Raw genomic sequence first — 20,754 nt, forward strand, 5'->3', positions numbered from 1 at the left:
GAAATACAAATCAGTATTTATGTGAGGGTGAACAAAGTCCATCCTTAGAGACACAGGTGCCGTTTCCCATTCAGTGCCCAGGCAACATGGAGCTCCAGGGACGAGAGGCTTTCACAGGAGTGCTGCTGACATAACAGTCAACTAGGAATTGCCCAGAGACATCTTCTGGTATGTGCAACTAAGCCGACACGATCCTGTCTACAGCACGGTTCTGAGGTGACGCGGGACCAACAGGGGTGATTCTCTCCGCAACAACGGCGGCTGTCAGTCCTTCTTCGACTACAGCGTCGGCCTCTTCCAACAAGTGTCCCTTTCCCGGCTCCTGCAACGCTGCTCAGACACACGTTCAAGCGAGGGACACCCCGCACCGAGCTCCGTGCCCGGAAAGCGGCTTCCCTCAGCGCGGCTCCCCTTCGGGGCTGCGCGGGGCGGGGGGAAGGACGGCACCACCCCCATCTCCGCCGAGCCCGACGCAGGGCAGCGCCGCCTCCTCCTCCTCCTCGGGAACGCCCACTCGGGTGACGTCGCGCTCGTCCGGTCTGAGAGCGGATGGTGGCCACGCGTCGTCCCGCAACAGCTCCTGCAGCTCCTCGTCGTCCAGCTCCGCGCGCTCCCGGCAGCGCCGCAGATGCTGCAGGACGCGGCGGTGTTTCTCCTGCAGCCGCTCCAGCTGTACCCTCAGGGTCTCCGCCTCCCCGCCCTGGCCCGGCCACTCGCCCTTCTCTGGCTCGTGTGGGCCGGGTCCCAGCAGGGCCTGGCGGAAGAGGCAGCGGTTCTCGCGGCGCAGGCGGCGGTTCTCCAGACGCAGCCGCGCGTTCTCCAGACGCAGCCGCGCGTTGTGCCACTCGCGCTCCTCCCGCTGCCGCAGCGCCTCGCAGTGGCTGGCCGCCAGGTCCGCGTAGCGCTCCGCCAGCTGTTGCGGGGAGCCCCGCGACTGGCCCCGCCAGCCCTTCTCGCCGCCCGCCTGCAAGAGCTCCTCTGCCCCGCCAGCGCCGCGGCCCCCCCTGCCGACCCCGGCGGCCAGCCCCGCCCGGCCTCTCCGCAAAGAGCCATTGCAGCCCCAGCGCCCGTCCACCGCGCACATGCGCCTCATCCGTGCCGTTGCCGCCGCTGCCGCCGTGTTGGCCGCCGTCGCGGGTGGAGGGAGGGAGGGAGGAGGGAAGCGCACGGCGCGCCGGCGCCGCTTTATGTAAATAGAGGCGGGGTTTCCCTGCCGGCGGGGCGGTGCCGTGCTGGGGGCGGTGCCGTGCTGGGAGCGCGGAGTTTCTGTGCCCTGAGGCGGGCTGCTGTGGGGCGGTGCGATGTTGGCCGGTGCGCTGCTGCGCAGCTTTGCGAGGGCTGCAACGTGCCGTGCTCCACGCAGGATATCAGCGTCCATCCTTTCACCTGACGAGGTGGGGCGTCGATAGCTGGCACCAACCAGCAGTGCGTTTACTCGGAAAGCTGTCGGATGTGTGCTCTTCGTGTCTCTAGAGTCCTAGAATCATAGAATAACCGGAATGAGTCCATACTTCTATGATTCTGTGAGTTGGAAGTGGTGATAAGGGTGATAAGGATCACCCCTTCGTCCTGGCTCTACACTGGATCACCCAAAATCCAAAACCTGTTTCTGAAAGCGTTGTCCAAATGCTGCTTGAACCCACTGCCTGTTCCATGCCCACTGCGCTCTGGTGTAGATTCTTTTCCTGATATCCAGCCCGACCTTCCCCTGACACAGCTCCCTCAGGTTCTGTTGCTAGAGAGCAGAACTCAGCGCTGCCCCTCTGCTCCTCTTTGCTCTCAGGAGGGAGCTGTAGTCCAGCATGATGTCTCCTTCAGTCTCCTTTTCTATGGGCTGCAGCAAGCAGTAAAATGTCATCTCAGAAGTACTTGTTAAACAAAGGCATAGTCCTGTGATTTTTATTTGGTCTATTATTCCAGAATCCCATTGTTGGGATTCACAGAGAAAAAATGCAAGATACAAGCACAATAGGCTCGTACTGCTTATAGATAGTTTGACTTAAGTAGCTTACACATGGCTTCCAGGTGAAGGAAAGGGCATGTGAGTTCCCTGTCCATGTCATCTGATCATAAAGAAATCCATCTCCTGAAATTCTTTCTCTTAACTGTCCTTTAATAGTTTTACACATACACGCCTGTACAGTTAAGTTGTCCTGTTGAGATTACCAAGGCTACTCAGTGCATACCACTGCAGAACTCTGCTTTTTTTTTTTTTTTTTTTTTTTGCACTTCAGTTTGTAAACTGTCTGTGAAAGAGACCGTGCTTTACTAACTGCAGGAAGTGACTTGATCTAATGTTTTGTTATTGACCAGCTGAACATTTAAAGGATCGTGTATTTAAAGTTCAACAAACAATGCATTATCACAATTATCACAATGCATTGTGATAATTATGTTCAGAACCTTATTAGTTCTGAGTGATGTTTACTTAAAAAGTTTGGAAAATAAAAAGCAAATAATCGTAGAACAGTTGTAATCTTGGTATTGCTTTAGTTTTGCTGGGGCTGCTGATCAGAAAAAATGGATCCATAGCAATTATGTCCTGTACTAAACCAACTACCGAATCAGAGGGCATTAGAGTAGTCCTTTGCAGTTTGTGACGAAGCTGGTTTTACATTAAAAGAAGCAGGTTAACACCTGTTTTTTAGTCAGTTTATACTGGTGCTAGCTTTGGAAATCCAAAAGCACACTCAGTGACAAGATGCCCATAAAGATATACAGCATGGGCATCCAAACTTTCAGTCTGCCTGGGTTGCACTGACTGAAGAGGAGTTGTTTATTTCTTATTGGTTTTTACGACATAAAAGCTACAAAAATGTAAAAACTTGTGGGGTATTTCACCGTGTTCTTGTGGAACTAATGCATTCATCCAGTTTGATGAAAGTGACTGCAATTTTTTGTGATCTTTCATACTTCTGATGACATTTTACTCTTCTATTAGATCCTTACCAATAATTGTTCACAAATGTGCATACTGCCAAAAGTAATGACGTGAATAAGGTGTGATTATGAGCTGAGAGATGCATTTCTCTGGTGAGATAGGTCTTATGGAAGTATACTAGAGACAGGGTCAAATTTTTGAGTTAATGATTACAACTCTCCAGATTCCACTTGAAAATTTTTAGTTAATTTCACTTAAAAAATATTAACTCTGTATGCAAACATGATGGTGCATCAACAGGGAGCAAGTTGCAGTGCGAGCTGTGCCAGGCTGCATGGGGCCTGCGGGCTGTGGGTTGGACAGGTCTGATCTACAGTGAGCTACAGGTCAAATCCAGAAAAGTACTAGAGACTCGTCAGTGTATAGAAGGTGGGCAGACACTGGAGTGCTAAGAAGCTATGCATATGGTTGCTGTCGTCGTTAAGTTCACCTTCAACGTTGAGTTGAAGCTGAATGTTCCTTAAGTCTTCTAGTAGATGTTGCATTATGACTTTCAATTTATATTCACCTATTTTAATTTTTCACATATTTTCATGTACTCCAGGAATTGACTGTGCCCATGGCAGGTGGGTTGAAACTAGGTGATCTTTGAGGTCCTTTTCAGCCCAGGCCATTCTATGATTTTATGAAATTACATGCAAGTATAGAAAAATACCAGCTGATAAACTCTATTCCTATAAAAACTCCGCCCACATGGGAGAGGTGGATTTACTGCATTTCAGATTTGTTAGACAATGTTTTAACACCAGTTTGATATTCTGAGTTAAATGGCAACGATAGCAAGTAGTGATCTGGGGAAGAAGGTAATTCAAGATAGACAAATGTAAGTTGTTTGACAGGGTCACACTGGACAGCACAGTTCCCTTGAAGAGAGGGAAGTAATCAGCAAAGTATGCATGACTGTCTGCTCACAGAACACCTGTGAAGCATACAATATTTTAAATGGCAACAATACAGGTGGTTGAATGTTATCCTTACTCCTTCTCATTATAGCCTTTTTTACATCTAGAGGCTCTAAATCTCCTTAGATGTGAAGAGAAAGTAACAATACTTGTAGAGCATCCTCTCCCATTGATTCTGCTCCCTATTCAAGGTCAAGGAAATGTCTGCAGTACATAGAAGAGTAGTTGGTGCTTTTATTTTCTTCATGGCTTAGGAAACAGAGTTAATATTTTTTAAGTGAAAACAATTCAAACAGCTCAGCAGTTTGTACAAATATGAAGATGTTTGGATTGCTGTGATTCTTAAAAGAGGTTATACAAAAAACTTATGCTCAAAGTGAACTTTTTCCTGTCTATGTATTACTTTTCTGCCCCTAGTGGCCCATTTGCACTATTCTTGTCTTCAGGATGTAGTGCAAAGGTAAAGGAATGTCCCATTGAGACTCTCTTCCATAACATGCATTCCCATGAAATCCTTCATATTGACTTTCCAGAAATTAAGGTAGATAATTTTGCTCTGGTGCAACCAGTGCACCATGTTGTTCAGTCTTAAATTTTGATTCCAAGTTAAAACTCCGAATAGCTCTCAGAATTTTGAGTCAGATGTTTAGTTTGTGTAGTCCTTCCAATAAGAGCCTTCCTGTGTACTTGTGAAGCAAGGTCATCCAAAGGTCAGCAAGCAACAAGATTAAAAATACAGGATGGCATACAACTTTAAATCTGGGATGATAAGTGCCTTAAAAATAGTATGGTTTGGTGATGTCATCTTTCAACATGCAAGGCCCACTTGAGCAGTTTTAATGTGTTCATGTAGTCACCACATTTTAAGAATCTAAATGTGTATTAAGAAAGTTTCTAGCTGACAGATTCTGAGTTTTCTGAAGGGAGATAAATGTTATCTAATATGTATGTTTTTTTCGTGACTTAGCCTGAAGGGAAGTCTTACCTGGAAAAGATAACCAGTCTCATCAGAGAAGTTGTAGATCTTGCTTCCAGACTTCTGTGATGGCATGTAAGATACTAGCATTGTTTGCATCACTGATTACATTTCAATGGACAGAATAAGGTGATGTGAGTTTTTGGAAATATTAGCAACTGAAGAACTACAGAAGAAAAACAAATATAAAATCAGGGAAAGAAGAGCAATGCACATAAAAGAATAGTGCAAAGGAAGAAGGAAGAGAAAAATTGATAACTTTGAAGAGGAACATGCTTCCTAGCTGAAAAAGACTGAAAGAGATAATATGATTAGTTAATAAATGACAAGATAATTTACTTTCAGTATTGCCAGCCTCGCTTAGGCATTGCATTTAATTTATCATAGTTCTTTGACTTTCGATAGTACTGAGAAATGGAGCATCCTAGATGTTGTTATCCTTGGAAGAACAAACATTTTGGGAACCATGCAAGCCTACATTTTGGAACATTCTGAGTAGGGGATGGATTAACGTGAAGTACCCACAGGATATTTGCTGCTCAGCTGGCTTGCTAATCTTTGCTTAATTGATGTAGTCTTGTCATCTGAGTTGCTGCTTCCTTTTACTTTCCTTTACTTTTTATTAGTTTAGTGCACTGAAAAGTTGTATAAAATACACATTAAATTGCTGTTACTGCTAATTTTCTTTTCACAATCATCAGTGGGCATAGTATATTACCACCACATAGGTATATCTAGTTTCTGTCAGCAGATTTTCCTGACACTTGACAGCATAAGTACTACTTTAATGAAATAATTACTAGAGAGGTAAGAATAAGTAACACTAATTGCATTTATTTGATATGAACAGCAACATTAAAGCCTTCAAAGAGCAGAATCTCTGTTTGACAGGACCATTTCATCCTATCAATGTGCTGCCATGAGTAAAATTGATATATAAATAAGATTCCAACTTTAGATTGTTCCAAAAGTAATCCTCCCATTTATTTCAATGGAAAGTACAACAGATACAAACAGCATTACCATGCAATTTGATAGAGAAAATTCTCAGCTACAAAACATTATTTTTCAACATAGTCACCACCATTAGTTCTGCATTTTCATCGGCAGAGCATGCTTACACTTGTAAAAATCTGCACTATCAGAGCTGCCCCCCTGTCACCAATGCTGAAATGCACCACCTGCTGCCTCACAGTGCTCACATCTACTAATTGGTCTCTATAAACATTCAGCAAGTGATGATGAATGTCAGTGGGTACCTGTATGGGAATTGCTGAATCACAGCCTGAACCTCTGATTGATCACCTGAGGTGAGCAATGAGTCAGCCACAGGAGCACAGGTGAAGGCAATTCACCTAGACTCATTTAAGAACTGAGTACCAGTGGGAATGGATCTCTTCTGGAGATCCATCCTCTGGAGTTTTGTAGCAAACCTAGGATGCAAGTAAGCTTTCTGTATATTTTCTTTTTTTTCTTTTTGTTATTATAATCTGCTTTGCTAAACTCTCTTGTTTATTTCATAATTATAACATCTTTATATTCATCAACTGTACAGTATCATTTTTCTACAGAGAAGAATTTAGTTCCACTTCTGTTTCATCCGCGCTTCCATGTCAGATACCGTTCTGTCCGATTGCCCCTCTGCTGCCTTGTGTCACACACTGACAAAATGTAACAGGATATTGGTGGCAAGGTTCAACCTCTACTGCTGCTGGTGTTGTGGACCAATAGCATAAAATAGGTGGCATTACTTTTGGAGTAGCTGTTGCTGTAGGAAAAAAGAAGCCTTTGAAGACATTGTGGAAAAGACTAATGGAGCTGAGCTGTGAGCTGCTCATGTATTAATGGAGAGAGAAGAGAACGTGTTATTTGTTACATGCTGAGTAAAATAATAAAAACCGTGCTATGAGCTCACATTCAGCTTGGCTTTCTGAATTGTTAGGCTTACAGTATAACATAAATGGACTGGTAAGATTCATAGATACAGGCAGAGGATTGAAGGCATCTGTGTATGTGTGCTACATGTGCATATGAGATTCTGCTTATGTAGATAGATGAAAACAGAATTCCATATTATGTGGGTGTGGTGTACCGCTCTAAATGACAAAGCTTATTGATATCTAGTTAAGCTCTGGATTTTTGTTTGGAGTGAAACTCAACAGATTAGCCTTGGAAACTGTGAATTGAATAGAAATAACAAACTGAAATTCAGGCAGTTGACTCATCAGATTTGATAACCAAGGATTATGAGAGAAAAATATGCAACCTAATTATAGATAATAGTTGAGGTCTCAAGAAAAGGGAAAGAGGAAAAGCCACAAGGAAAAAAAAAGGTGATAAGAAAATTGAATTTGAAATTAGACTCTTAAAATCTGAGCAAGATGGGACAGCTAAAATAATGAATGAGTTAAGTAAATTTATTGTATTTACTAATATTAATGGTATGTAATTCCTGCTACAAAGGGCCGTGTGAAGTCAGAGTGTGGAAAATGTATCTGTAAGTGAGAGTTCAGGAAGAAAAGTAATTGTCAGCAATGTTTTCAGTGAAGTTCAGTGAAGTTTTTGCTCTGTTGGCAAACAACTACTATATAAACTATTATTTTTTAAAATTAAAGCAGTTTTTTCCTTCTTTCCAGCACAAATATAGAAAATATATTTTAAAACCTGTTGTCTTGAGCTAAATTTTGTATTGACGGCATGAACAACTGTCAAGTACTGTTTATTTTATCAGAGGTTCAGGCTGGATGTCAGGGGAAGGCTCTACATCAGGAAGGTGGTCAAGCACTAAAACATCCTCCTCAGGGAAGTGTTCACAACACTGAGCTTGCTGGAGTTAAGGAGTGTCTGGACAATGCTCTCAGACATGGTCTGATTTTGGGGGTATCCTGTGTGTAGGCAGGAGTGGGACTTGATGACCCATATGGTTCTCTTCCAACTGGTATGTTCTATGATCGTATGATTTCCTGAATCATCAAGTGAAATTCATCTTGCATTTGCATCACATGTTCTTACATCCAATTACATATGCTCCATTTATGGTCAATTTGATCCTTTTGAACACGGTTCATCTCACTGTGATGCAGGTGTCTAAAACAGGCCACACAAATAACGTTTTAGAGTACTTTTTTCTTTCTGTTGGCTATTAACTAAGCCTACAAGATGCTTCAGTTTTACATGACGTTAGACCACTGTGTTAAGTTTATGGGACATGATTTTGTTTGTTTGGTTTTTTGGTGGGTGTGAGGACTAGTGGACATTATGAGAAGAGTCTCATGTCAGATAAGAGGCAGTTCCAGCTCCTCCAAAAGCAATCTGCTGCCTAGTCCAGAGCTGAGCCTTGAGCAATGCTGGTTGTGCTTCAGGGTGAACACATTTGAGGAAAGGTAAAAAATGCTGCATTTTTCCAGCATTTGCTACTGATTGTCATAAACAGATCACAGAATTGTAGGGGTTGGAAGGGATCTCTGGAGATCATCCTGGTCAACTCCTCTCCAGGTTCCCTGCAGTAGGTTAGACAGGAAAAGCAGGTTTTGGATGTCCTTTAAGAAGGAGACTCCACAAATTCTCTGAGCAGCCTGTTCCAGTGTTCTGTCCCTCAAAGAAAAGAAGTTTCTCATGTTTGAACTTTCTGTGGTACAGTTTGTGTATATTGCCCCTTGTTCCATCACTGGGAACTACTCAAAAGAGCCTGGCACCATCCGCTTGACTCCCACCTTTTATGTATTTATAAGCATTGATAAAATCTCCTCTTGGTCTTCTCACCTCCTGGCTGAACAGCCCCAGCTCTCAGCCATTCCTCATAAGAGAGATGTACAAAGTCCCCAGTCATTTTTGTGGCTCTCCACTGGACTCTCCCCAGCAGTTCCCTGTCTTGTGAACAGAGGAGCCCAGAAATAGACACAGTACTCCAGATATGGTCTAACCAGGGCAGAGTAGAGAGAGAGATTATGTCCCTCAACCTCTCTTAATGCGCCCCAGGGATACCACTGGACTTAATGGCCAGAAGGGCACACTGCCAGCTCATAGTCAATCTGTTGTCTGCCAGAACACCCAGGTACTTTCTCTGCTGACATCCTTTCAGGCAGGTCAGCCCCTAATCTGTACTGATATGTCTGATGATTCTTCCCCAGGTGTAGGTTTCTATGCTTTGTGAAAGATTCCTCTCAGTCCAGCTCTCCAGCCTGACCAGTCTTGCTGAATGGCAATACAGTCTTCTGGTGTGTCAGCCACTCCTCCCAGTGTCGTATTAGCAAACGTGTTGAGGGTGCACAAGTCTATTTCAATTTGCACTGATCTGACAGAATTTATATCTGAAACAGATGTCCTGTTACATCATTTGTTCAGCGCACATGCTAACTTGGAAATAATACTTCTGTGTAGCACAGAGGTTGAGAGAGTGGAAAACTTTTATGGTGGCAAGTATCAGAATACCATCTCTTCTAAGCTGTTGCTGCATGAGATATGTAGAGTTTCATCTGTAAGACTGTCTTTTTCCTGTATGTCATAATGTCATAATCAGGCCATAGGATTATACCAATGTAGGAACAAAGGTTTTTTTAAGAAAAAGCATGAGGGGAAGGTGGGAAGGGGAGTTGGTTGTAATGTAAATAATTACCTTTTGTTTTATCTTTCAATTCTCTTACTTGCAGCTTTTGTACCCTTAGTGATATTGCTAAAGTTGTGATTGCTAAGGAGATGCAATTCAAAAACCTATATAACCAATTCCCAAATTATGATATTATTTGCTGTGCTTTTGAGCCTGAAACCTTCATATTGATAAAACACTGTGAGATCAAGGCCTAATTATTTTTTTTACACCTGATTGTCAAATATGATTGACGATACTGATATTGGCAAGAAACAGCCTTAAGAGTGGGATTGTCTATTGTGGCAGTCTCTTTAAGCTGAAAGTAATAGGTTTTCTCTTTTGCATGTAAAACAAAGAAAATCAAACACATCTATCTCCAGGTGGTTCAAAGATAATGAAGTATATCCATATCAACTCAAGCATCAGTATAATGCATGCTGGTTCTCAAGATCTCTTTATTCTGTTTGTGCATATTCAGGCAATTTATGTTTATGTTTGGGGGTTGGGGAGGGAGAGAAGGAAAGATAAGGCATTCTGAATTATATTTAGAAGAGAAAAAAACAGTATGAAACTGAAAGAAGTAATAGACAAATCTTCCAGATATAAGCTAAAGTTGGACACACTTTCCAAAGAATTTCAGTCAGCACAGTGTATCTAAATTCTATGTCTTTGAAGGTCAGTTTTCTGCAGGTCACAAAAATAACAGCACTGGATGGATCTCTTTTTTTTCACATAAGGCAGCCATACTTTCAAACAAGCTTTCTGCTTATAAAGAACAATCCATCTGTTTAAAATGATGAAAGTGTTGCTTTTATCTTGCCAAAGTTGCTAGTATTAGAGTGCTATTCAGAAATCTGTGAGGACTTGCTTTTTAAATTAACATCAGTATTGAGTACAACAAATGCAGCTAGAGAGCAAACTCCACTGAAGGCTACTTTGTGAGAAGGGAATTACTCATAAAGAGCATAGCTCTTCATTTATTTCCGCAGACAATTGGGAATAATTAAACAACACTGACATTCATTATAGAATGTGTAACTTTTATGCCATGAAACTGATACCTGCTATTATGGAATTCCACTGTATGGAGAGCCTGCAATTTCATTGCCATTTCACCTGATGGTTTGGGTTCCTTTAAGCAGCTGAGATCAGAATCTCATTGTTTACCTGAAATTATACTCTAAATAGAAATCTTTCTTTTGAATTTACACTTAAGTCAAAATTACTAAGATCACTGTCTTTTCGTAGAATCATAGAATTACACATCATAAATGGTTTGGGATCATCTGCTGTGGGCAAGGTTGCCAACTAAATCAAGCACTACATCAGGCTGCCCAGGGCCCCATCTGGCCTGGCCTTGATGGGATTCCCTCTAGGGATGGGACATCCACTGGGTAGCATCTCTGGGCAACTTGTGTCAATGCCTCACCATCCTCTGAGTGAAAGATTTTCTCCTAGAAGCTAATCTAAATCTCTTTAAGTTTAAAAATATTTCTCTTTGTCTTGTCACTCCCACTACAGCTATCAGGACAACATCTTGCAAGAGGATCTCATCCAGTAATTCATGAAACAGCCAGAAGTTCGCTCTTCTGAAGTTCAGAGTTTCCATGTTTATGTAAACTGAAGTGTAAACTTAAGACCTGAATTCTTAGCTTGAATAACTTACAGGTATGAACTCTGATTTGTAAAATGTATGTGGTTTTTGTATTAACCAGGAGATTAATGGCATAGCCATTTCTCACCAAATTATCATTAAAAGGAAGCACTTTGGAGCCCTGAAGAAAAGTGAAAACTACTAAAAGATTTTCCTTGTAGAAGTAATGTATTAGGATTTAATCTATATCATTTATGGTCAGATTTTTTTCCCATCTCATATTGATGTCAGTGCCATTTTATGAATGATCTTCATCCTTAAATATAATGGAATGAGCTATTGTGACCAGAATTTGTCCAACAAAACCCAGAAGCAAAGTAGCAGCAAGCAGAGGTGGCTGGCAAAAAACAACTAGGTGACATCTGTTTTTCTGGAATCAATTAATTTCACATGCAAAGCAACTATGTAAGTTGGTTCAGTCTTGCTGTTAAGAATCTTTATGTTGCAAATGCATCTTTTTTTTTTTATTTGGCACAATAAGCAATGGTTATGGAAGTAATTGCAACTCATTATCCTGTCCATCTGATAAACATGTTGGAGTAATTGCAGGCATGTTGATTTGAGATACATATTCTGTTTGTTTTTTTTTTTTTTTGTCTTTCTTCCTTGTTCTTGCTTGAAGAAACAAAAGTAAAAAGTCAGTAAATGGTTACTTCAGGTATAGATATATGAGAGACAAAGAGGTTTGAATCCCAAAATGCTAGTCTTAACGTGTTGTTTTCTGTAGATTCTATGACCAGTTCCTTTTGGAAATTATCCAGTGGAGAACAGGCATAATTCCATGTCTGTTAGTCCTGCTTTTCTAAAAATACCGTGACAACTTTGTTGCTGCTTCTTTGTTAAAGGATCAAGAATACTAGCAATCTCATCTTTCACTTGTGCACTGTCCATATGTGTCTCTTCTATTATCATGCAATTTGAAATACAGAGGAATGACTGTATATTTCCCTGCCTCCTTTAATTATATATAAGCTTTTTTTTTGCGGGGGGAGGGGAGGGGAAGGAAGAAGGGGGAAGAGGATGGGGATCTCAGAGCCATTGTAGAAATATGTATTTGGAAGACAAAGGAAGAAAAATGGATAGGAAGGAAAAATCTGGGTTGAACATTGTCTTGTTCCATCCATTTTCCTTTTGTAAGGACCAAGTGAAAGAGCATCCTAACACTGTTTAACACTCCTATGTACCACATTCCTGGTGAAGTCTGGATTACATTTCAGTTTTGGAAAAAAGATAAATTAGTTAAATGAAGCAGTAGGAATCTCTTTTTTCAGGAAATGCTTATATACAAGCTAGTTCTGAAAATTGGATGAATAGATTTCTAACTTTAAGGGCTTCTTTGATTTTTCACTAGCTGAACACAGAACTAAGTCTAAAAAGACCCTTTAAAATTCTGTTCTAAAAGAAATGTAAAGGGTGAATTGAAAGCATGAGCCACTTTAAATAAAAACTGTGATTGCTTCCTGCATTCAAGAGGCTGGGGAAAAAAAGGTGCATTTCTGGCATCTTGTGTATGTTTAGATTTAAATATGACATTCTGCACCTCTTGGGGGGGAAAAAAAGAATGTTGAAATGAACAGCCAGAAGATAGCTTCTCATACAGTATCCTGATAGCTGTACTTGTGTTATGAGAGAGTGAGAGATGAGTAAAAGGCAGCAGTGACTCATTCAGTCAGGTAGGGTTCAAGGTTAGGTAATCAAATAAAATTTCTTGTAGCCTCACTTTCTGTTACACTTGCAGTGAATATCCAGTTTATTTTTGAAAGTGAAATGTAACATTTTTGATAGGCCACAAAGAATGTGGCAGTGGGGAAAAAAAAACAGTAAAAATTCTTTTAAAAAATTGTTTTTTTTTTTCCTCAGTCATCTGCTGCAGGTAACAGTTTTAATCCATACCTTGTGTTTCATAGCCAAAAACAAGTATAACAACAAAAGTCTGAGTTAACAGTATCTGATTTTGGAACTTTTTGTAAAGCTTTAGACTTTTGTATCCCTGTCATAATGCTTTGAGAAAATTAAAAAAAAAAAAAGAAAAAAGCTGAATAAAAGTCTCACATTTCTCATCCTGAAAAAAAAAAAAAACAAGTATTATACTAAAACGCATGGGAGTTCTTATCAAGAAACAACTCTTACTTCTAGGAAACATAGTCTGAAAAACCAGGTCAGAGCATATTATTCAACCCAGGCAACAGGGCCTCAGGAGATGTATCTGTCTCATTTGTCTATAGAGAAAGTCTCTATACAACTTTATCTTAGAGACTTTTTTAGATCACAGAATCACAGAATGGCCAGCGTTGGAAGGGACCTCAAGGATCATGAATATCCAACCCCTCTGCCACATGCACTTAACATCTTTTTCTTGTTTCATGCTTTGTAGGATGGCGGCGGAGTTCTGCAATGCATTCAGAGCGGGTAAGATAAATGGAAGGTGGTGAAGGTTGTGTGAAACTATGCTGAAGTAATATTAAAACAAAAATGTGTTGGTTGTCTTAAAATCAAAACTAGAAGCAGCTACAGTGATCATTTGTATTAATGTTTGTTTGTTCCTTTGTTAGTTTCAGTGAAGCAAATCAAGCTACTGGTTGTCCTTATTTTTACGATTGTTAACTGATGATTGGTAATTGTTAACTATTAACTGACAGTATCAGACAAAGTACAATGGTTTCAGGCATGCAGGCTGATCCACTGCTGGTAGTTCCATGTCTAGAACTGGCAGCATTTGCTCTTTACTAGTAAGGGCTCTGGCCTTACTGCCCTGTTCACAGAATCCAGAGGCAGGAAGTGGGAGAATAAAGAACTTCCCTCTGCAGGAGAAGATTAAGTTTGAGATCATCTGAATGTGCACAAGTCCATAGGTCCTGATGAGATCTGTCCCAGGGATGTGAGGAAAATTGATGGATGAAGAACTGGGCAGTGTGGAAAAAAATGGCATCTAACACAGAAGTGCGTATGGAGCAAAGGTGTGATATAGAATTTCTCCATGCAGAAAAAATGACATTCACATTCACTTCCTTTCACGTTCATTGACACTTGCTGAATTTTGATGGAGACCAACCAGTGGATGTGAGCACAGTGAGATGGTTGTACGTTTCAGCAGTGGTGGCAGTGACAGTGGGTCATGTCTGCTGGTACATCTTTTTAAGAGCGCAACCTGCAGGCTCTCTTTCATTGCTGGGGAAAATGCATAGCTAATGGTGGTCACTATGTTGAAAAATAATTTTTTGTAGCTGAGAATTTGCTTTATCAAACGGTGTTACTGTGCTCTTTGTATCTGTTGTAGTTTCCATGGAAATAAATAGCGTTACTTTCAGAGCAACCAACTTACATTCTATTCATGCTTCCAAGGACAGATAGTCTTACTAACAGTTTTAAAATATGTAATCATGAAATTAATGTCTTTTCAAATTAAGATAATAATTAGACTTTTATTAGACTACTTATTAGACTAATTAGACTATACAATTTCATGTGATGTTTGACATCACTGTTTTAGTATTCTAATTTGGGGGATTTTTTTGTTAGACCTTTGTTTTCTGCAGTCTCCATGTGCAGAGAGCTATTTTTAGTTCCTATTATAAGTTTTCTCCACCAAAAGTAGATACTGAAAGGATCTGCAAGTAAATATCAATGACATATACACAGTACTTACAAAGGGAACTTATAAAGTGTAACCACCCTTTGGTAAAACATGATTAAACAGACTGTGATGCAACTGACTCAACAGGAAGCTCAAACTGCATTAAGAAATAGCATCAAAAAGAGCCCTTACTTCTTAGCCTTGTTCTGCCCTAAAAATGGCTGGTTGTTATTTGTTGTGCCACTCTCAGTGTCTGCTGACAGTGAAGCCCCATTCATTTTCCATTCCTTCTTTTCACAGAAAAGCCTGTGATACCTGTGATTTTTGCTGCATTTTGTTGCTGTCTCTGAAAGCGTCTTTGTATTAGTGCTCCAGGGAACAGAAACAGGAAATAATATGGGGTAGCAGACACCAATTTAGCAACACTCCATGTGGTACCATGTGTGTAATCACTCTCTTTATCCTCAGAGTAACCGACTGTTTTGTGGATGAAGGAGCACCCTGTTGTTGGCAGCTGCAGTTGGTTCAGTGCTACTGGAACTTCGTTACAGCTGTCATGAGCCATGATGAAATTGTGCCACTCGTGGCTTTTGGGGAAGGTAACGTCACGTGAGGTTTTTTCTTGATTTTGGGAAGATGGACAAAGACAGGATTTTACTCTGGTAGTGTTCTTTAGGCATCCTTATTTTCTTCTCTGTATACAATTTCTTCTGTGTATAGAGCTGCTGGTTGCACGTTCCTGTGAGTGTGTGGGCAGCTTCAGGCTGCAGGCAATACTACAGCTGTAGACAATATAGACAGGCACCCACAGCTATCTGAGCAGTCCTTTCTTCAAAGCACTGTTTCTTTGATTGATTACATGCCAGTTTTTAATCAGTGAGGGTATTTTAGACATTCACAAATTCAAAACAATCAAAGCAGTGTGAAGGGAGCTGATGAGTGGGAACAGCAGAAGTGACTAGATTTGAATGAGAAATACAGATGTCTCAGAAATTTGTTTGTGTACATTTAACTGCTGTGTATAAACAAAATTCACACTCGTTATTGTGGTGTTCTTATCAACAAATGCTTTCTCAGCTCATAATTGCCTTATTACACCCCCTTGCACTTAGTTCTGTCCTCAGAGCGATAGGCAAGTTAATGCTTTGGGCTTTAAAGGCATGTCAGTAGCTAATCAATAATTTGCATATTTTAGGTTCATAATGTGTGCAGACCTCAACAATGACTAATGTAGTGCGAGGAGGTTTCATGTTTGTGACATTACGTATTTCACAAATTCCTGTGTGATGCATTCTTTAGAAAGATGACTACAGAGTACCATTTACATGCAATGGAAAGGAACTGCAGCTATAGGCTTCCTTAGTGCTATAGGCTCACTAAGTGTTCTGTACTATCACATGTGAAGTAATCTTTTTTCTGCGCTAAAGACAGAAACTTGTGTAGAACTGATTGCTACAGTACATATCTCAGTTTTTGTTTCCTTTGTTCTATTGTAATTTAATATTATAAATTGTGGGGCTGTATCCAGCTGATATGTAAAAACTCCCTTTTAAATATTTCAGTGGGAAAAGCTTGAGCTTGAGTGTCCAGTTATTAAAAGATAGCTGTCATATAGAAATGAGATTAGAATGCTGTTCATATAATTCTGCTGGAATACACAAAGCCTAAATGGGGATATAAATTACATCTAGTGTTCATATTGTGTCTTGCTGCTGTGACAGAAGCCTTTATAAATTCTATACACAGGACTTACTAGCAACCATCCCCAATAAAGATTCATCTCTGTGTGCTAATTTCTCTACAAATTCTCTACAGAATACTGTATTAAAGACTGAGTGATTTCTCTATAGTATTTAGAGTATTACAAATCATATTTACAGGATTTCTTCCAACTTGATGTGGAGATGGGATTCATTTGGTCCTTTTCAATAGATTTTTTTTAAGTAAGGAGGAGAGAAGAACATTTGTTCTATTTGGACAAATGCTTTCATAAGGGAAATCCGTGCATGTTTGTGATGAGCACTGTTGTAATATTAATACGACAGACTATAGCTAGATGCAGAGCTATGGACAGTGGCATTTTGTCCCTAAAATGGTATCTTTAAATGTCATGAATTCCATATGTCTTGTTCCCAAATAATTTATCATATGCAGTAAATATAAACAAAAAGGAGTAGAGAACAGCTGCACTTATTAGGCAGAGCTGTGTTTACTTTTTAGTACCCTATTTTTTCATTTCAGTGTCACCACTTGTAAAACATAGTAGTAAAACCATGTATAATCTCTGCTGTCTTTTAAACTAATGGCCCATTCTAAATATGTGCCCTAGCCTTGCTAGGGCAGTGATTCTGTGGGTGCCTATAACCTAAGGGCCATGAGCCCTTGTTTGTGGGGTAAGCTTTAGCATGAAGTTGTCAAGCTTTTTGGCACAAGGGGCCTTTGATGTTCTTTTCCTTTTGTGTAAAATAAGTGCTTATTTGTGCTTTGTAGCTTTAGCTTATAAGCTCTCCAGTGCAAACTCTTTATTTTTCTGTTCTGCACAGTACCAGTAATATTGTTGGCTTTTAAATAGTAAACTAGAATGATGACCCAGTCAAGTTTGTTGCAGGCACCACAGAAGTTCTTAATCATCTCTTTCTAACAGAGATCAGCAGTCATGCTTTGAAGAGAAATAGAAATGGCCACCAGTCAGGTTATTTTCCACAACAGTTCTCAACTTTGGAGGAAATAGGGTGCAACCAGACTAAATCCAGTTCACACATCTTTCTGAATACATGTAGCAATATGATGGTGGAGCAAAAAAGAACAAGCACAAAAGAAAATAACCACATGGCTTTTCTTGATAATGGTTTGAAGACATCTGAAACCTTGTGAAAACAAATTAGGCACTGCTCCAAAAGATAGGAATTTAATGAGATTAGCTGATTTCACAGCATCTGGGACTTTTCCAAGGTACTACTTGGAAGCTCTTTAGTGCAGTTTGTTTAGGCCCGAGTAGTAGCTGGTAGTAGCTCAGTTTGATGTCTGAACTCCGTGTCACATTTGTCAGGTGTCTGTGATTCTTATCATGGCCCTTCTCTGATAAGTTGCTATTTAGGTGATTAGATTCATTTGATTTATTTCTTTGCCTTTAGATTGCGCAGATGGCTTTCAGTTTTGAACTGAGTCTGGGACCAGAGCCTGTAAGAGATTCGGGTGGCTGAAGGCAGTAAAAAGTGAGATTTATCTAAGTAAAAAATTCACTTTTAACAACTTTCCTTTATTTCTGCTGAAATCTTGAACTCACTGAAGCCTCAGAGCTTATATCATTACCCTTCCTTGAGGCTCAAAAGTTCTGATTCTGGAAAACTTGACAAGGACACAGCACTCCTGACAAAACCTACCCATTTCTAACCAAACCCATGCTTGGTTTTTTTTTTTTTTTTATCTGTGTCACTCAAAATGTAGTACTCCCACTGCCTCTCCTTATAAAAGGCAGCTCTCTGTTACTCAGTGTCTCAGTTGACTGTGCTTTTAGCTGAGAAATAGTAATTCTAAATTCATTTTCCTCCACGTGAGTAGTATTTTTCCTAAAACCAAAAACAGAGTATTCCATTTGGGTTTGTTTGTTTATTTTTGAGGTGAGTTGATCACAACCAAAAGACATAAACTGAATTTGAAAGTTTTTCAAAAGACTAGTGTACACCTTGCACTGGGGTATTGAGGTCTATCTTCAGTAAGTTCTGGCTGAGCTTTGGTTCTGTGCTCATGCAGTCATGCTGTCTGCACCATGAAACAGAAATGTTGTCTGTACAGTAACAGACAAAGTAGTTACTGCTAGTTCTAAAACCAAGTTGTCCTTTGAAGAAAAGAAAAAAAATAAAAATAAATAAATAAACTTTCCACAAAATTACAGTGGAGAGTACCCACCTTCATAGAATTCAGGATCTCCACAAGAGATTGTAAACACTGTACTGTACAGTGATTAATAACTGCCAGTGAAGCTTGCATGGTACCATGAAGGAAGGGGAAAAAATATTTTAATTCATGATAAACAGAAAGAAACTGCATCTTAAGTTGGAGCAGGGCATCTGAGAGAAAAATAGCAGTGATCAGAATAACTAGGGATAGTACATTATCTGTATTGCTGGAGATCTTCATGGACAGCCTACACAGCCTCCTTCTGGGGAGGGAGTGGGCATAGGCAGTTGCTTCAATCTACTGAGCTATTTAGCCTAATGAACTGGAAAAGTTTTTCTGGAGTTCCATACATATCTGCTTCTAATTTAGTAACTCTGAATCAAGTTCTTGTATCAGGTTTTCTATGAAGCTCTGCTACCACTTCTGAAAATCATGAGCCGCTTATATATAAAAGCTTGTGTGAGAGGGGTTATTCCCTCCAATATGTAAACAGCTTACTTGCATATAGACCTAAATATGTCTTTATACCATAAATGACATTTAACATGGCATGCATGACTGTACTTGCTGCTTTAAGCAGAGTTTTTTCCTTCTGCACATAAACCTGTTCTGAAGGGCCTTGATTCATTTTAGTTTGGACAAATATACTTTACATTCAAACTGATTTTGATATTCTGGCTCTACTTCTAACAGTTTTCTTCTCCATAGAGCATGGAAATGCAAAGTTTATACCTGTGCAGATAACTATTGCTAGGGCTATGCTACAGGCAACATTTAGGACCAGAGGGGCTGAGTGATTCATAGGAATGTGCTGACTCTCTGCTGAGCTGTGATTTTCATTCAAGCAAGAAGAACCTTATTCTTTAGCAGTTGCAGCATAGTATGTTAAATGTCAGAGTGAAGTCACTCAGGTTCTTAGTTCTTTGAGACATATTAATTCAACAGAAATTGTATTCCACTTGAAAAAAAAAAAAAAGATTCTCCACCTATCTTTCATGAGAGAATGATTTATTTTTTACAGCTCCCTATCAGTCACAGAAGCTTTGATACTGATTGATTAATCAAAGAGATTTTATCATCAATCACAGTGAAACAGTTTTTTAAATGCAGTTTTCCCACATGTCCCCAGACAAAAGACATCACATCACTGTAACACAAGGACAAAGTTGCAACAAGCAAAACAGAATAGATCTTCACTGTGCGTTTTTCTGTAAGAAGAGAGAGAAATCGAGTCCTGATGCCAAATTTTTTCAGTTGGATTCAGCTTTCTTAGGCTTTGATGCTAAACTACTGTTAAATATCAGAGATCATCACTGGGATTAAATGTGCTTTGAAATTTATAGCTTGCTTTTATTTTGTTCTGCTAACAGATAGATGAAGATGGACAAGCATTTGGACAATTGGAGATAGCTAGAAAGGGACCTGTATTTTCATGAACTACCTCATTTTTGGGGAGTGGTTGTATCTGGATCCAGGAGTTGGCCTTGATCCTTATGGGTCTCTTTCAACTCCGGATATTCTCTTCTATAAGGCTAGACATTCTACTAATGCTTAGCAGTCATCTCTTAACCCATCCTGGCCCCAGCAAGCATACATGAAAAACGCTTGAAATTCAAAATTGAAAATGTTTTATTTTGTGTATGTGTCTCCTGATAGTTTATGAACCCAGTTCAGTGACATATTCCTATCATTATTTAGCAGCAGCATGCATATTCTACTTGTTTTATGTTTCATTTACTGTTGGGCTTTGTTTATCAAACATCAGCAGCTCCAAGCTGTGAGGGTGAAGACTTTCACAACAGTTTTGAAGTGCAAAAGGTACTACATCCGTACCTGCTTTTTTAATAAAGGTTGGGAGTTCTCTTAAAATGACAAAATGTTAAAATATTTATTCTTCTTTTTCTTCGTTTTGTTTTGCTAGCCAAGCAACTTTGTGTCTTATGCTGAGAGAGTTGTCTAGAATGCTGGTGGGAATGAGCAGGCCAGCGTCTATGTTCACCATTGAACTAAAATAGGTACGTAGATAGGTAGGTAAATACTTTTTTACACCGAGCCCTCTACTTAGCGTTGCAGTTTTATGTCATCCTACCCACTTGTATAACGAGGTCATGCTATTAAATTGCAAGTTCATCTTATCTTTTTTTATGGGTAGTTATGGATCTTGCAGCATCAGCATCATAACTGCAGCTTGGGGGTTCAGAATCACTGCAATATGTATA

At 40.0% G+C, this 20,754-nt stretch overlaps 1 protein-coding gene and 1 long non-coding RNA gene across 4 annotated transcripts; one reads left to right on the plus strand and one right to left on the minus strand.

Annotated features, from left to right (window-relative positions):
• Positions 1-254: 254 nt before the first annotated feature.
• TUSC1 (tumor suppressor candidate 1) lies at positions 255-1,183 on the minus strand. Its single transcript, XM_031608477.2, has one exon. It carries the CDS (start codon positions 1,091-1,093, stop codon positions 398-400), a length of 696 nt encoding a protein of 231 aa, XP_031464337.2. The 5' UTR covers positions 1,094-1,183; the 3' UTR covers positions 255-397.
• A 4,436-nt stretch (positions 1,184-5,619) lies between these two features.
• Positions 5,620-20,517, plus strand: LOC149912890 (uncharacterized). 3 transcript variants are annotated; one of them, XR_016461758.1, is made up of 5 exons: positions 5,620-6,263; positions 10,929-11,075; positions 13,436-13,470; positions 15,104-15,234; positions 20,457-20,517. It is a non-coding gene; the product is annotated as an uncharacterized LOC149912890 (long non-coding RNA). The 3 variants fall into 3 exon arrangements; XR_016461757.1 differs by lacking the exon at positions 20,457-20,517 and adding an exon at positions 17,770-17,844; XR_016461756.1 differs by lacking the exon at positions 20,457-20,517 and having other exon boundaries at positions 15,104-16,308.
• Positions 20,518-20,754: the final 237 nt, after the last annotated feature.

This window comes from Phasianus colchicus, chromosome Z (genome assembly GCF_987193195.1).
Source record: "Phasianus colchicus chromosome Z, bPhaCol1.hap1.1, whole genome shotgun sequence".
NCBI lineage: Eukaryota > Metazoa > Chordata > Aves > Galliformes > Phasianidae > Phasianus > Phasianus colchicus.

Excerpts from the sequence above, each read along its gene's own strand:
- TUSC1 (XM_031608477.2), bottom strand. The coding sequence starts at position 1,093 with ATGAGGCGCATGTGCGCGGTGGACGGGCGCTGGGGCTGCAATGGCTCT.